This window comes from Cynocephalus volans, chromosome 3, assembly GCF_027409185.1.
Source record: "Cynocephalus volans isolate mCynVol1 chromosome 3, mCynVol1.pri, whole genome shotgun sequence".
NCBI lineage: Eukaryota > Metazoa > Chordata > Mammalia > Dermoptera > Cynocephalidae > Cynocephalus > Cynocephalus volans.
The window spans coordinates 171,496,557-171,512,145 of record NC_084462.1 but is presented as its reverse complement, the minus strand read 5'-3'; the positions used below and the strand labels follow the sequence as shown (position 1 = coordinate 171,512,145).

General features: G+C 34.2%; 1 protein-coding gene across 1 annotated transcript in view; it reads left to right on the top strand.

Annotated features, from left to right (window-relative positions):
- TRIP11 (thyroid hormone receptor interactor 11) overlaps positions 1-15,589 on the top strand; it is a 61,427-nt gene that overhangs the window by 25,953 nt on the left and 19,885 nt on the right. Inside the window, 11 exon segments of the mRNA XM_063089768.1 lie at positions 2,113-2,325; positions 2,861-2,922; positions 3,017-3,804; positions 3,807-4,412; positions 4,415-4,718; positions 4,720-4,982; positions 4,985-5,958; positions 8,973-9,113; positions 9,636-9,829; positions 13,159-13,322; positions 14,410-14,513. Of these exon segments, the coding sequence (XP_062945838.1) occupies positions 2,113-2,325; positions 2,861-2,922; positions 3,017-3,804; positions 3,807-4,412; positions 4,415-4,718; positions 4,720-4,982; positions 4,985-5,958; positions 8,973-9,113; positions 9,636-9,829; positions 13,159-13,322; positions 14,410-14,513 (3,813 nt within the window).

The following is a 15,589-nucleotide window of genomic DNA, read 5'->3' as shown; positions in this document are numbered from 1 at the left end:
GGTGTTAAATTAAAGGCCAATGTCTGGATTCAATTTAAATTTTTAATTTTTTTAAGGAATACATGTTTACTGATATATGTGTTCAGTAATACTCATACATGCTGAAAAACTTCAGACAGTATGAGTGGACTATCCTTTGGTTGGCCTTTCCCAGAGGTGATCTCTTTTACCGCTTTCTGTTATATCTTTTCAGACTATATCTATGCATGTATGATTTTATATATAAAGAGATTTAAAAAATACGTGTTAGCATACTAAAAATATTGTTCTTACATACCTTAATATTATATTTTCAACATCTTTCTACACTAGTATATAGGCAGTGTTTCTCAAAGAGGGTGCCATTGGCATTTAAGTGAGAAGATTCTTAGTTGTGTGCACTGTCCCATTCATTGTAGGATCTTTGCCCCCACTTTTTATATACCCACTAAATGCCAGTTACTTTTGAAATTACTATATTATAAATGAGGATATTTCAAAAAGTTCATAGAAAGATTCATGTTATCTTTTAATTCTATTCCGCAAATTTTTTGAAGTACCATCATATATTTTCTCTGTTCTGTTTCTGCTCCCATTGTATTCTGCTGTTTATCTGACTGGCCTAGGTATATTTTATAGTTTGCAGACTCTCTGCACAGATTTGGTAGGGCCTGTTACATTTTCATGATACTCTTGGGTTCTGTAGCTGTTCCTGATAGCTTTTTCTCCTTTCTATTGATGTTAAGTAGTCCATTCTTACTATTCCTTGAATTGTGTCTGCTGTGGGTCTGCTTACTGATAAGAAATACCAGAAGACACCAACGTGGAGGGTTCAATCCCTGTACAAAACAGCCACCAAAAAAAAAGAAGAAGAAGAAGAAGAATACCAAAAGTAACTGCAAAGCTGTATGTCCTCTTAAGATCTACCTGAAAGAAATGTGTGGTTCTCCTAATTGAGCAGATAACAGACAGTAGAAAGATGTAAGGGAATGCTGTTTTCATCTTCCAATTGTATTCAGAATAAACTTTTGAATCAGAAGGAAATGAGAACTGTGATGCATTGCTCTGAGACAGCCTTTATTGGTTTCTTTTATAAGGTATAAGGCTTTTTATTTGAAGGAATTTGAGACTAGATACCATAGAAGCTTGATTTTTAAAAAATCTCTGTCAATGGGCCGGCACCTAGGCTCACTCGGGAGAGTGCGGTGCTGGTAGTGCTGAGGCCACGGATCCTATCTAGGGATGTCCAGTGCACTCACTGGCTGAGTGTGGTGTGGACCAAACCGTGCCAATGGTTGAGATCTCCTTACCAGTCAAAATAAAAAAATCTCTGTCAATGAGGGAAGGCTTTATAGCAATTTATACTTATCAACAAAACTTGTAATCAGAGGTTGAAATAATGTGAAACATAGAGTACTGTACCACTTCTGGGATTTTGGAGAAAAGCATTAAATACCTAATAATGGGCTATAAAATGTATATATCGATACATCTTTATGTCAGGTTTGAGAGAGGGGATCCTTGTCTGTGCTCAAGTTGGAAGGTAAAGGAAGGAAGGAGGGCACTTTTTTGGATCCAGAAAGATTCCAGTTTCTGACAGAAGCAAGCAATAAAGGGGATTTCCTTAATGAGGGAAAAGAAGGCTTTTATTTTCTAATTAGAGACGATAAACTTTAGAGTGAATGAGTGTGGAATTTGTACATTTTTATTTATTCTGTGGGCGTTGATGACAGGATGTTAGAGAATGGACATGAAGAGAGCTGGAAGACTTTGACATTTTGCAAAGTATGTACGTGGAGGGAGAAGAGCAGATAAAGGGAAGCAACAGTGGGAGTGGGATAGGAAAGACTCAGATGCAGAAGTTTGTGTGTAAAGAAGCTGAAGCTACAAGACAAACACACTGGTTGCATCTTGTCTAGGGTTATAGAAAAGTTTTATTTGAAGCTGCAAACAAAATTGCAAATTGAATAGTATTGTTGAATTTTATATTTCATTATTGAGGTATTAGTAATTTTTCCGATACAGAGAATTTAAGATAGATTCCAAGTTTTGTTTATTTATATGTTTTTAATCTTTTAGTGTCTCTTCTTCAGTTCACAGTATATGTTGATTTTTTCCCCTTTATCATTTAAGGGAGAACTTCAGATATTACTTTTAAAACTGAACAGTGACTATGAAGTAATGTAAAGTACAGCTGCAAGAGATATGAGTTTGAATTTAAAATTATATGACTTAAGACTTAGTTTGGAGGCAAAGAAACAAGAACTCAATCAGAGCATTAATGAAAAGGAAATACTGCTATCCAAGTTAGGAGAATTGGACAAACAGAACCAAGAAGCTACAAAGGTAATGTTATATTGAAGACAGCGAGGTAGCACATTTTACTCAGCAGACTGAACACTGGGTTAACATGTAAAAATGATGGGCATAAAATTTACTATTTTAGTTCACTGATGGTCTACTCATAGAAATTGCCAAATACTAATGTACTTTTGGCTTTACAGACCATGTAGTCTCATTTGCAACTACTGAACTCTGCTGTCGTGAAAGAGCATGGCTGTGTTTCAATACAATTATATTTACAGAAACAGGTGCAGGCCTGATTTGGCCTCTAAGATGTCGTTTGTTGACTCCTGCTCTAGTGTTTAAGAGCTGAAAATAAATAACATATATAGTTTCCCTTCTTCGGTAAAATGGACTTGCTGTAAGATATTAGTAAATACCTTTGTAGGGGATATTGGGATAGGAAAAAGGTTGTTTTTAAGAAAGATTAGAAATATCTGAGGATAATTCTATTATGTAAGAAATTTTGTGAAATTTTTTTATGTACTAAAATAAGAAAATTTTGTAAAGTTACCATGCAAATTAATTTTTCTTTCAGCACATTATTTTGATAAAAGATCAGCTATCAAAAAAACAAAATGAAGGAGATAGCATTATCAGACTATCTTTTTTTCATCATCTAGATCTTGTTTCAGTTTACTGATAATGCTGTCTCCTTCATTTTGTTGTTTTGATAGCTGATCTTTTATCAAAATAAACGGAAACAAGATCTAGATGATGAAAAAAAGATAGTTCATCAACTCAAGGATGATAAAATGAACCTTACTAAAGAGTTAAACATGCAGAAAGAAAAGTTAATTCAAAGTGAACTGGTCCTGAATGATTTGCATTTAATCAAGGAGGAGCTTGAGGATAAAGTAGAAGATTTAGTAGATCAGCTAAGTAAATCACAGAAAAATAATTCAAACATCCAGAAGGAGAACCTTGAACTTAAGGAACATATTAGACAAAATGAGGAAGAGCTTTCTAGAGTCTGGAAGGAGTTAACTCAGTCTCTCAATAAAGACTCTAATAGTACTTTTAAGGATAACTTACTTAAAGAAAGGGACGCTGAAGTTAGAAACTTAAAGCAAAATCTTTCAGAAATAGAACAGCTCAATGAAAATTTAAAGAAAGTTGCTTTTGATCTGAAAATGGAAAATGAAAAGTTGGTTTTCACATGTGAAGATGTAAGGCATCAGTTGGAAGAATCTGTAGCTGGGAACAGTCAGATTTCTCTGGAAAAAAACACTATTGTGGAGACTCTAAAAATGGAAAAAGGACAGATAGAAGCAGAATTATGTCAGGCCAAAGAGAGGCTGTTGGAAGAAGCAAGCAAGTATGAGCAAAACATTGAAGAACTATCAAATGCATGTAACTCGAGCACCTCTGTCTTACAGCTGGAACATGAGCATTTAATTAAACTCAGTCAAGAGAAAGACTTTGAAATAGTAGAACTCAAAAAGCATATTGAGCAAATGGATACCGATCATAAAAATACTAAGAAATTTTGTCATCTAGTGAAGAAGAGCAGAAGCAATTGACAGAACTTATAAAGGAAAAAGAACTTTTTATTGAAAAACTTAAAGAAAAGTGTTCAGAGCTGCAGGAGGAATTAGATAAATATTCTCAAGCCTGAATGCCAAATGAAATTTTAAGGCAGACCATAGAGGAAAAGGACAGAAGTCTTGGAGCCATGAAAGAAGAAAACAATCATCTGCAAAAAGACCTGAAATGACTCAGGGAAGAGCAGAGTCAAGCTGCACCTGTGGCTGAGCCCAAACCACTTGATAGTATTACAGACCTAGAATCGGAGGTATCTCAACTGAATGTAATCAAGGGTCATCCTGAAGAGAAAATTAAACATCAACAGAAGATAACTGAAGACCAGAGTAAAATGCAACTACTTCAATCTTTACAGGAGCAGAAGAAGGAAATGGATGAGTTTAGATACCAGCATGAGCAAATGAATGTCACACACACCCAGCTCTTTTTAGAGAAAGATGAGGAAATTAAGAATTTGCAAAAAGCAGTTGAACAAATCAAAACCCAGTTGCATGAAGAAAGACAGGACATTCAAACAGAGAGTCCTGATATTTTACAAGAAACGAAGTTCAGAGCCTTAATATGGAAAATGGAAGTGAAAAGCATGATTTATCTAAAGCTGAAACTGAAAGATTAGTGAAAGGAATAAAAGAACGAGAACAAGAGATTAAACTTCTAAAGGAAAAGAATGTATCTCTAACTGAACAGATCAATCAGTTGTTCAAAGATGAGGTTGGTAAAGTAACTCAGATTATCCAACAGAAAGATTTGGAGATAGAAGCTCTTCATGCTAGAATTTTTCCAGCTTCCTACCCCCAGGATATTATGTACCTTCAACAGCAATTGCAGGTCTATGCTATGGAGAGAGAACAAAGCTGTTTTGGATGAGAAGACATGGGAAAGTAGCCATCTAAAAGCAGATTATCATAAAATGATGGATATAGATGCAGTCAAAGAAGCAGCCCTCATTAAGCTGCAAGGGGAAAACAAAAAATTGTCCACTCAATTTGAAAGTAGCAGCCAAGATATGTTTAGAGAAACTGTTCAGAATTTATCATGTATCATTCGAGAAAAAGACATTGAAATAGATGCATTAAGTCAGAAATGTAAGACTTTATTAGAAGTTTTACAAACATCCAGGCAGGAGTTGTTAATAGTAATCAGTTGGAGGAGCTTTTATAGAAACGGGATAAATTAAAACAGCAAGTAATGCAAATGGAATAGTGGAAACAGCAGGTGATGACCACAGTACAAAATATGCAAAACATGTTGGCTCAATGTCAGGAAGAACTTCGTCATCTTCGGGCAGAAGTTTTGGTTGACAGTGATACTAATTCTAAATTACAAGTGGACTATGCTGGCATGATCCAAAGTTACGAGCAGAATGAACCCAAACTCAGAAGTTTGGGGCAGGAATTAGCAAAAGTTCAGTATAGCATGGGGGAGCTTTGCAATACTAAAGAACTTCTTTTAGGAAAACTTGATATGCTTTTATCCCAGCTCTCTTCTGGATCATTCCTTCCTTCCCAGTCAGGACAGTCTCTTAGAGCAAGTAAATCTGATAAATCAAGTCAATCTTCTCAGTTGCTTCAACGAGAGATAGGAGAGCTAAGGAAATCACTGCAGCAAAAAGATGCAACAATTAGAACTCTCCGGGAAAATAATCACAGGCTCTCTGATTCGATTGCTGCCACCTCAGAGCTAGAAGGAAAAGAACATGAACAAACTGATTCAGAAATTAAGCAGATAAAGGAGGAACAAGATGTTTTACAGGAGTTACTTAAAGAAAAAGACCTCTTAATCAAAGCCAAAAGTGATCAATTACTGTCTTCAAATGAAAGTTTCACTAACAAAGTGAATGAAAATGAACTTTTGAGGTAGGCTGTAACAAACCTGAAGGAGAGAATATTAATTTTAGAAATGGACATTTGTAAACTAAAAGGGGAAAATGAAAAAATAGTAGAAACATCCAGGGGAAAGGAAGCAGAATATCAAGCATTGCAGGAGACTAATATGAAGATTTCTATGATGCTGCGAGAGAAAGAGTTTGAGTGCCATTCGATGAAGGAGAAGGCTCTTGCTCTTGAGCAACTATTGAAAGAAAATGAACAGGTATGTTCTGGTTGGAGTATTGAAGAGGGAAGTTGGGGGTGGAGGAGACTTCTTTGTTTCAGTTACTTTATTGATATCATCTTTGAAGAGGACTAGGAATTTGTTCATTTAGAAATATTCAAGATACAGTCATGTGTTGCTAAACAGTGGGGATGCATTCTGAGAAACATCCTTAGGCAATTTCGTTGTTGTGCGAAGGTCAGGGAGTGTACTTACACAGACCTAGGTGGTATAGCCTACTGCACACCTAGGCTGTATGGTACAGCCTATTTCTTTGACTACTGTCGAATACGTGATCAGTCATTGACCAAAATGTTTTTATGGGGTACATGACTATATTTTTGATTTGAGGCATCTGGAAGTTTCTTCCTCAAATTATTACATATTTCCAAATATTTTTAGTAGTAGGTTAATTTTTTACAGCCTGCTAAGTAGGAAAAAAAGAGTATAGTAGCAATTAATACCCTTTGAAAATAGAAATTTGTTACAAGAGAAATTTTAAAGTCACTTCAACACATTTTAGGCTTATTTCAGTAGCTGCTAGTAGTGGTTAACATCTTAGGGATTCTTATATATAAAGGAAAGCCCTGTGAAATACTACATCTTTGAACATTATCTACAGTAAGAAATACATTTTACATTGTGACATAGCAGCACGTGTCCGTGTGTGTGTGTGTGTGTGTGTGTGTGTGTGTGTAAAACTGAAAAGTTTCAAGAACCAGAAATTACAATTCCTACATGTGATACTCTATTTTTAAAAAAAACAAAACCAGTGCTGGATAAAATATTGAATTGATTTTTATGAATCAATTAGTCATAACCTGGAATTTGAAAGGTGTTAGCCAAGAGTAGTAGTTTTCACATAGTAAACTCAGTAAATACTGTAATCCCAGCTCTGTCACACATGTGACTTTGGGTATGTTTTGACCTTATTGGTTTGTTTATTTAACCATAATATGGAGGGTCATAACTGTTATATGGAAAGTGTCTGTAGCTTTTCATATAATTAAATTTTTACATGCATTTCATTTTAATAAGAATTATTGAAGATCTCCTGTTACATCATATTGTGATAGGTGCTGTGTAGGGCTTGTTTGGTAGTGCCTTTCTACTCTGAATTCTATACTTTTAGTAGTAGAAATTTGGAAAAGAGTTGATAGGCAGAACAATGGAATATTCAGCAAGCGCTTCTTGAGCATTTACATATTGCCAGGCACAAATAAACTTCTTTTGTCAATTAAGTTCTCTCCTAGAGTCTTGGATTAAAGTTGTGATAACTTACTTCATTTCTTCTTCTTGTCCGTACATCTGATTAAATAGGTTCACTCTTGGTCAATGTCGAGGTGTTCTCATCCTTCAGAGATAACTTTTTAGCATTAATGGTACTGGTCTACAATTGGTGTGAAAATGACTCTTAGAGGGTACAGCTTCCTATTACTCACTAACCAAAATTAGGTTCAGTGTCTAAAGGTTGTAAGACTACTACAGAAGGAATGTAAAAAAGTCTTCTGTTGTATATATTTTTTTTCTTTTGCAGTTTTGCATCTTGTACAATTTAGTTCTATTTCATTGACATTTACACATCTAAAGTGTGAAGATTATATTCAGGCTCTCCTACCTTTTAGGAAGCTTCCCTAGGTCAAGTATTACAAAAGTATTGTATTACTTGAGGGTAATTCATATAAACTAATTAATTTATTCCAATATTCTATGCAGGTTGTCTTCCAAAAGTTCATGGAAAGATTCATATTTTTTTAAAATTCTGTTTTGTCACAAAATTTTTCATGTACGCTCATATAATTTGAGTAACTTTAATAGTATATTTTGAGTATAATAAATTACATATTTTGGGGGGGAGGGGATGTTCTCAGCAGGAGGTCTTCAAATCTATTTAATTTCTCAAGCATTTGCTCTTTCTCTGTAATATGAAAAAGAAAACTAACTGAAAAACTATTTGGAAAATATTGGCCATCCTATTTAGGAGGGGATGTTGAAGTAAAAGGAATAGATGGTTTTATGTTTTGGTTTCAATGATTTATCCTGGGGGAAACATTATATATTCTTAAAGAAATGAAAAGTTTATATAACAACTTAAAATAATACTAAACTATAAGTAGATTCATTTGATATGCTTATTTAAAACAGGGAAAAGACTTGGCTGTAAACAGCGTGACACTTTTCTGTGTTAGAATTCCAGCTGTCATTTGAAATTCATGACTCTACTTTTGCAATGAAGGGTTATCTTTTTCCTGCTGTTGTTAATATATTGTACTGATATGGAATAAATTTTCATTATTGTCTAGCCAGATATCTTTCCAAAGTTGCTTTCATTAAGTTGTTGCTAAAATATTCTTTTAAAATAGACTGTACATATGAAATGATTTCCTTTTTATCTTTTTCTAGCTACTGACACTTATTTTCTTGAACAACAGTTGTGGGAGCCTGACGAATGGACATCCTTGTGTGCATACGCACCTGTGTACGTGCACACACACATACACCCTACACACATACATTTTATTGGTGATTTGGAGGTTCATGAACACTTTGTTGTATGGCCAAATTTGAAGAGATTTTTGTCTTTTGAGTTCCTTTTGAAACATTTCTAGTAAACATTTTCTTTTATAATAGATTTATAGAAAAGTTGCAAAGATAGTGGAGAGAGTTCTATACCTCACACCCAGTTTTATTTATTGTTCACATCTTTACTATAATATATTTGTCACAGCTCATGAACCAATATTGAGGCATTACTACTAACATTTAGACTTTATTCAAATTCCTTAATTTTTACCAATTGTCCTTTTCTTGTTCAAGGGGCCATCCAGGATAGCACATTATATTTAGAGGTCATGTCTCCTTAGGCTTCTATAGACTGTGACAGTTTCTCAGACTTTCCTTGTTTTTGATGACCTTGACATAGTTAACTACATTTTAAAATTAATTGTTTAATGAAGAAAATGTCTTTTTTAAAGTGAATTTTTCTTTAAAACTAAAGTTTTTTCTTTCTAAAGGGCAAGACTGGGGAGTTAAATCAGCTTTTAAATGCAGTTAAGTCAATGCAGGAGAAGACAGTTACATTTCAATGGGAGAGAGACCAAGTCACATTGCCCCTGAATGAGAAACAAATGGAAAACAATACCCTTCAGAATGAGGTATCCTTTCACTTTAAGGAAACAGTGAATCAAATATTAACTTTAATAACTATTAAGTAAGAAATCTGGAAAGTTTTCAATTCAAATGAATTTATCTCTTAGGTGATTTTTCTTAGTCTTTCTCTGATGTGCTATAGTAGGACTTTCATCTCCCAGGGTGCTTTATATTTTAGGTTTCAAAAATGAAAACCATGGCATATCTTGGATATAAGAAAAAATTTTTACCCATAAAATATGAAAAAAATGAGATACACCGAAAAACTGGTCTGTCACAAAGAACCCAGTACTTTTGTATAGTTCCAGTTTCCAGGGAATGAGATTGTACAAAGTAAAGCTTCTAAATGAATATTCAAGATGATTTCAGGAGAATTTTTCCTAGAATAAATATATCTTGCAGTATGAGCAATTAGGATACAATTAATACATTTCAACAGTGGGAAAAAGATTTGATAACATAGAGGCTTGTAGTGTGGGGAAAGGAACATTTTGTATAAGAAAAATAAAGAAATGTTCTCTACATAGGTTCAACATTTACGTAACAAATAATTACGGTTAAACCAGGAGCTAGAGAGATTGTGTAATCATCTTTTAGAATCAGAAGATTCTTATACCCGTGAAGCTTTGGCTGCTGAAGACAGAGAGGCTAAACTAAAAAAGAAAGTCACAGAATTGGAGGAAAAGCTAGTTTCATCCACTAATGCAATGGAAAATGCAAGGTAACTTTTTCATTAACTTTAACTGAAAATTTCTTGAGTGTCAGACTCAGTAAGCATTTTTCATGTTAGCTCATTCTCACAAAATTCATTATCTCCTTTTTGCAGATAAAGATACAGGATAAAGAGATTTAGTAACCTGCCCAAAGTCAGGCACACAGAATTTATGTGTGGGTTTCACACTCAAGTCTGAGACTGTGAATCTGGCTTTCAAACTCTTAATCTTAACCATCACCCTAGGCAATTGCCTCTTATCATTTTAGGGATATAGTCTGCAATTCTGGCTGATTTAATTAGCTCTGTTCAGCTCCCAAAGAACTAATTTAATTTATGTGAGTTTATTTTTCATCAAGCGGTCTAAGGTTGAATTAGGTATAGATATTAGAGTAAAGGAAGTAGCAAGGTGAAGGACCTAGGTTAGTGTGAAGAATTAGCTCTTGGTTTATTAGGACTTTTAATTGGCCAGGTTCCTGCTTGGTCCCTGCTTATCTTCTTTAAAATTTTATTTTTCTCAATAAAATGTTATAAAATGTTTTTTCTTTTCTTTTCTTTTCTTTTTTTATTATAAAAATGTTATATTTTCCACTTCAGGAGAATCATTCAAACCAAAAGAACAGAAAGCAGAGTCTCACCCCCCCCCAGTGATAATCCTTTTTTGTACCCTTTTATGCTTCTATATTTGTTTATATATATATATATATATAACTTATCTTTTTAAAAGCAAAATTGAGATCATACTATTCATACAGGTTTTGTAACCTGTTTTTATCACTTAATAATATATGAGTATCAGTACACATTCAGGCATATGTTTCTGCAATATTATTTTATGATTAGCCATTACTTGGATTTGCCATAATTTCTTTAACCCAACCATTTATTATTGGATGTTTCAAATGTTTCAGCTTTTCAAAATTACTAAGAGTGCTGTTGTGATATCCCAAGACATGTATGTTTTGTGTTGATGACAGATTATTTCCTTAGTGTAAATTTTGAGAAATGGAGCTTCTGGGTCAAGGGGCATTTTAAAACTTTTGAGATTGTACTGCAAAATTATTTTCCAGAAAAGATGTGTCTGTTTATATTTCCATTTGCGGTACGTGCATCTTTTTATTTATCTTTTTACTATGTATGGTGCTGATGGAGTTATAAGAAGATAGTAGACACTATCTGTCCACAAAGATATTATAGGCCAGTGAGACAATATTTCTGAGGGTGACCCCCCTTCTCCTCCCTTTGCATGGAGTGTTAGATTCTCAAGGGAAACTTGTTTAAAATGGGAATTAAAATGAGTGATCATTTTTGTATGTGTTTCACTCAGGCAGACATGCCAGAACATCCTCAGATTATGTCTTTATATATTGTAATCCTTCCTTACAATTTTCAGGCCCTTATTTTCTCAAATCAAAATAGTTTTTAGTCTCTGCCCCTTTTATTTACACTTTGTAATAGTTTCCAGAATAACCTTCCTTAAGTAGAGCTGTGATCTTGTTCCTCATTTTTTTAAAAACCAGTTTTGACTCCCATGATTTGGTTCCATGCTACCTACTACCATAGCCTTATTTCACGCTATCATCTGTGTCCAGCTGAACTGTATTACTCAGTTTTCTCAGACCTACTATCTTCCTATTTCTTTTTCTTTTTCTTATACTTTATCTTTTCATATTCTTTCTTCTGCCTGAAGAATGGACCTATCCCTGACAGTTTTTCTGTGAATCCACCTGTTCTTCAAATTCCATTTTCTTCATGAAGGGTACTTTATTTAGCACCCCCCTCCTCATGTGCAGAACTAACACTGGTGTGATGTTTTTCCTTTGAACTTGTATAACACTTTGAGTCTTTGCTAGATTACATATATTTTACTTTAGGGTACAGGTAATTGTTGACCTCTCTTATACTGTCTCCCACCCAATGAAATGTAAGGTCATGGGGAGTAGGAATGATGCCATTCATTTTGTTCCGTTCCCATAGCATATATTACACATAGTTTAAGAGATTTTCAGTAAATATTTGTTGCATGAGTAACTCAGTCTACAAACCCTAACTTTACAATAGTGTGACCTGGTATTTCTTAACTTTGAATGCCGTCATAACTCATTTCATCCTTACAATCACCCTTTAAGTTATTAGCTAACCAGCAAAGCTGAATAAATTCCAAGAACATTGAGAGCAGTCTTCTTACTATCAATTTACCGCTCTTTCCACAAGAGGGTGCTATTGGGTAAAGTCTCTTCAAAGTGAGATGATCTTGAATAAAAATTTAACTAGATATTAAAAACCCAGAAAGATTATTGCAGTATTTTGGATATAATCATTATACATTAAGGAAGTGCACCAATGACATAAGCCTAGATAGGTGCTATATAAATCTCCTAGGGATCCCTGGATTATTATTTTGGGACAGGACTAGGTATTATTGTATTTAATGTAGGTAGAAAGAAAGTTGATAGTAAAAGATAATTAACTAATAATAAGAGCAATTAGTTCATCAGTTGGATATCCTTTGGAAATTGTGAGTTCACCATGATCGCAAGTGTCAAAAGCAAGGGGGTGTCATAGAATCTCTTCTTTCTTAGGTTAGAAGCTGGATAAAATGACTTTGAAGGTCCCTTACAACTTAAAATTCTGAGATAAATTACATCTTAGAGATTTAACCTGGAGACATGAAAATTGAAGACTACTTATAAATTTTTCTTTTGCTGACATTTCTTGTTTAGCCTAATTCTTAGTCTTTAAAAGGATAGTCATTTGTTCAAAGTCACTTTTACCAGAAGGATCATTGAGTTAATAAAAATAGGGAGAACAGAGGAACCATTCAAGTTTCTTTGAAATCTAACTTGATTTTAATGCAATAAAATGTTGGAAAGGTCCAATTCATAGAGACAAAGTAGAATGGTGGTTGCCAGAGGAAGGGAGAGTTGTTATTTAATGAATATCATGGCTGGCTGGTTAGCTCAGCTGGTTAGAGCGCAGCCTTGTTAACACCAAGATCAAGGGTTCAGATCCCTCCCCGTCAGCTGCCAAAAAAAAAAAAAGATGGAGTTTCAGTTTGGGAAGATGAAAAAAAGTTCTGGAGATGGATGGCGGTGGTGGTTGCACAACAGTGTGATTGTACTTAGTGCCACTGAGCAGGACATGTGAAAATGGTTACAATGGTAAATTTTAATGTGTATGTTACCACAATAACAAAATGTGGGGAAAATGTTTCATCTTGTTAAAGTACCTAAATACTTTGAAATCTACCCTGAATTTAGTGCAATAAGACTTAGGGTAGGTGATTCTTCTGGTTAAAGTAGTAGAAGCAGTTTGATTTTTATTCTTTTTGTTTGAAGCCATCAAGCCAGTGTGCAGGTACCGTCATTACAGGAGCAATTGAATGTAGTCTCCAAGCAAAGGGATGAAACTGCACTGCAGCTTTCGGTCTCCCAGGAACAAGTAAAGCAGTATACTCTATCACTAGTCAACCTGCAGATGGTACTAGAGGATTTCCGAGAAGGTAAGTTGTATGGTCGGTTTTTCAGTGAAGAAAAATTGTAGTTGTTGGTAATTTGCCCCTGTTGGAGTGCCATTTTAGATTAAACATGGGTAAATCCTCAAAAGGTTACCCACTTGTAGGGGCAAAAGGTAAGTAGCCATCATCAACTGTTCACACTCCTTTACGACTAAGACTAGAGAACATTAACTATATTCAGTAGTTATTAAAAATTTGATTTAGTATTATATTACCAGTTAACGTCAGAGTTGAAGTATAAAGGCAACACGCGGTAGGATGATCAAGTGCTAAAGGGAGAATACAAAGGAAGAGAGAGATACACACATGGAAAAGGTGATTAGGTTTTAAGATATTGGTTGGAGATTGAACCAACTTCAGAGTGTTAATCATTAGTAATTACTGTCTTTTGATATATTTATTAACTTGTTATTAGCTATTCATCTATACTTTGAGGTGACTGTATCTACTAGTCCAAATATGAAGTACTTTTCTGGAGACACAGTAACAGTGACCAGAGCCTTTTATCCTGAGAACCAAATAATGTTTTTTCACATTCTCTCATCCTCAGGTTTATGGTAATGCTTTAGTTTCACCCATCCTTTTGTTTTTTCATACATTCAGTAACTACTGACAGTGAGTGAACTGCTAGGTGGGGGGTGGTTTGGGGATATGAGGATAAGGAAGTAACTTTAAATTTGAACCTGCGTGTCCCTTCAGGGTTATGCATGTGGTTGAAATCATGAATTTTGAATATAAGGTTTCTAGATTTCTGTAATGTAATATAATTACAAGAGCAGGCATGTATACAAACTAGTATGGTACTGAGGCCAGAGAGAAAAAAATTGCCAAAGGGGAAATACTTGAGTAGAGTTATGAAAGGAGAGAAGAATCTGCAGGATAAACAACATGGAAAAGGGTTTATGCAGAGCAAACAGTGATCTCATTACTTAACATTATCACTAAGGCATATATAATTTTCTCACTGAGACATTTGAACTAGCTTTGTTGAATTATTAAAATTTCAAGTGGTTTAAAATTCTAGTTTTATCACACAATTGCAAAATACTAATGTAACTTTCTTGGTCTTCAGAGGAGAAAGCTATGTATTCTGCTGAACTAGAAAAGCAAAAACAGCTTATGGCTGAGTGGAAGGAAAAGGCAGAAAATCTGGAAGGAAAAGTGGTGTCATTACAGGTACTTCAAAATAGTTTTCTCTTGTAAATTTTATTATTCATGAAATAATTACCTTGTAGAATCTTTGTCTTGGAACTAATCTTCAAAGCTATTATTCATTTAGTAAATGATGTTCAAGTGGCTGCTCTGTATCTGATCCTCTGCTGGGGCAGAACAGTAAACTATATACTTGGGATTTCCCTTGGGTCACTGACTTTTAGTATAGAGTAGACACACACAGCAAATGTGAGAAGATAGGATATTTTAATTTTTTAGCACACGTGGGTATTTTAGAGATCTCTAGGGGAAAAAAACCAAATTAATCTATGATTTTAACTTTATAATTTTCTAACAAAATATACTGGGTGCTATATTTCACACAGATTAAAATAATGTGTACGATCCAATTAGATCTTTTTCTTTTGTGGGTCACCCTTTAAAATATTTTTTATTTATTATTCTATATTTCATACAAACAAAAATCATGAGGTATGAATAAAATGAATCACTAAGAAACAATACAACACCAAAGTGACTTCTTTTACATTTAGGAGATACTTTTCTAAGTCATAAGTAGATTTTAGCAAAAGCTAGTGAAAAATAATGAAATTCACTTACCTGGCATTAGTGGTGAATATGCTATACAGGAACTTTAATGTCCCAAGAAAGAGTAGATATATTTCCTACAAAGTTTTAAGACTTTTATTAAATATTAAGTGGCTGCAAAAAAAATTAGGTAATATGTATAAAATATAGCAGCAACACAGCAAATACACATATACTCACCACCCCATATAAGAAATAGAATGTCATCCTTTGAAGTCCTTATGCACGCTTCCACATCTCGTCTCCTTCCTACCACCTTATTGATAACTACTATTCTAATACTTTGTGTTTAAAAACCCCTTGTTTTTCTTTATGGTTTTATCACATAGATTTTCATCTCCAAATGATGTTGTTTGGTTTTGCATATTTTTGAAGTCTTTATAAATGAAAGTTGAACTGTATGTAAATCAAATAAGTCTTCTGAGACTTGCTTCTTCAGCTATGTTACTGTGTGTAGATGGTTCATTATTTTTACTGCATGAATATATAAT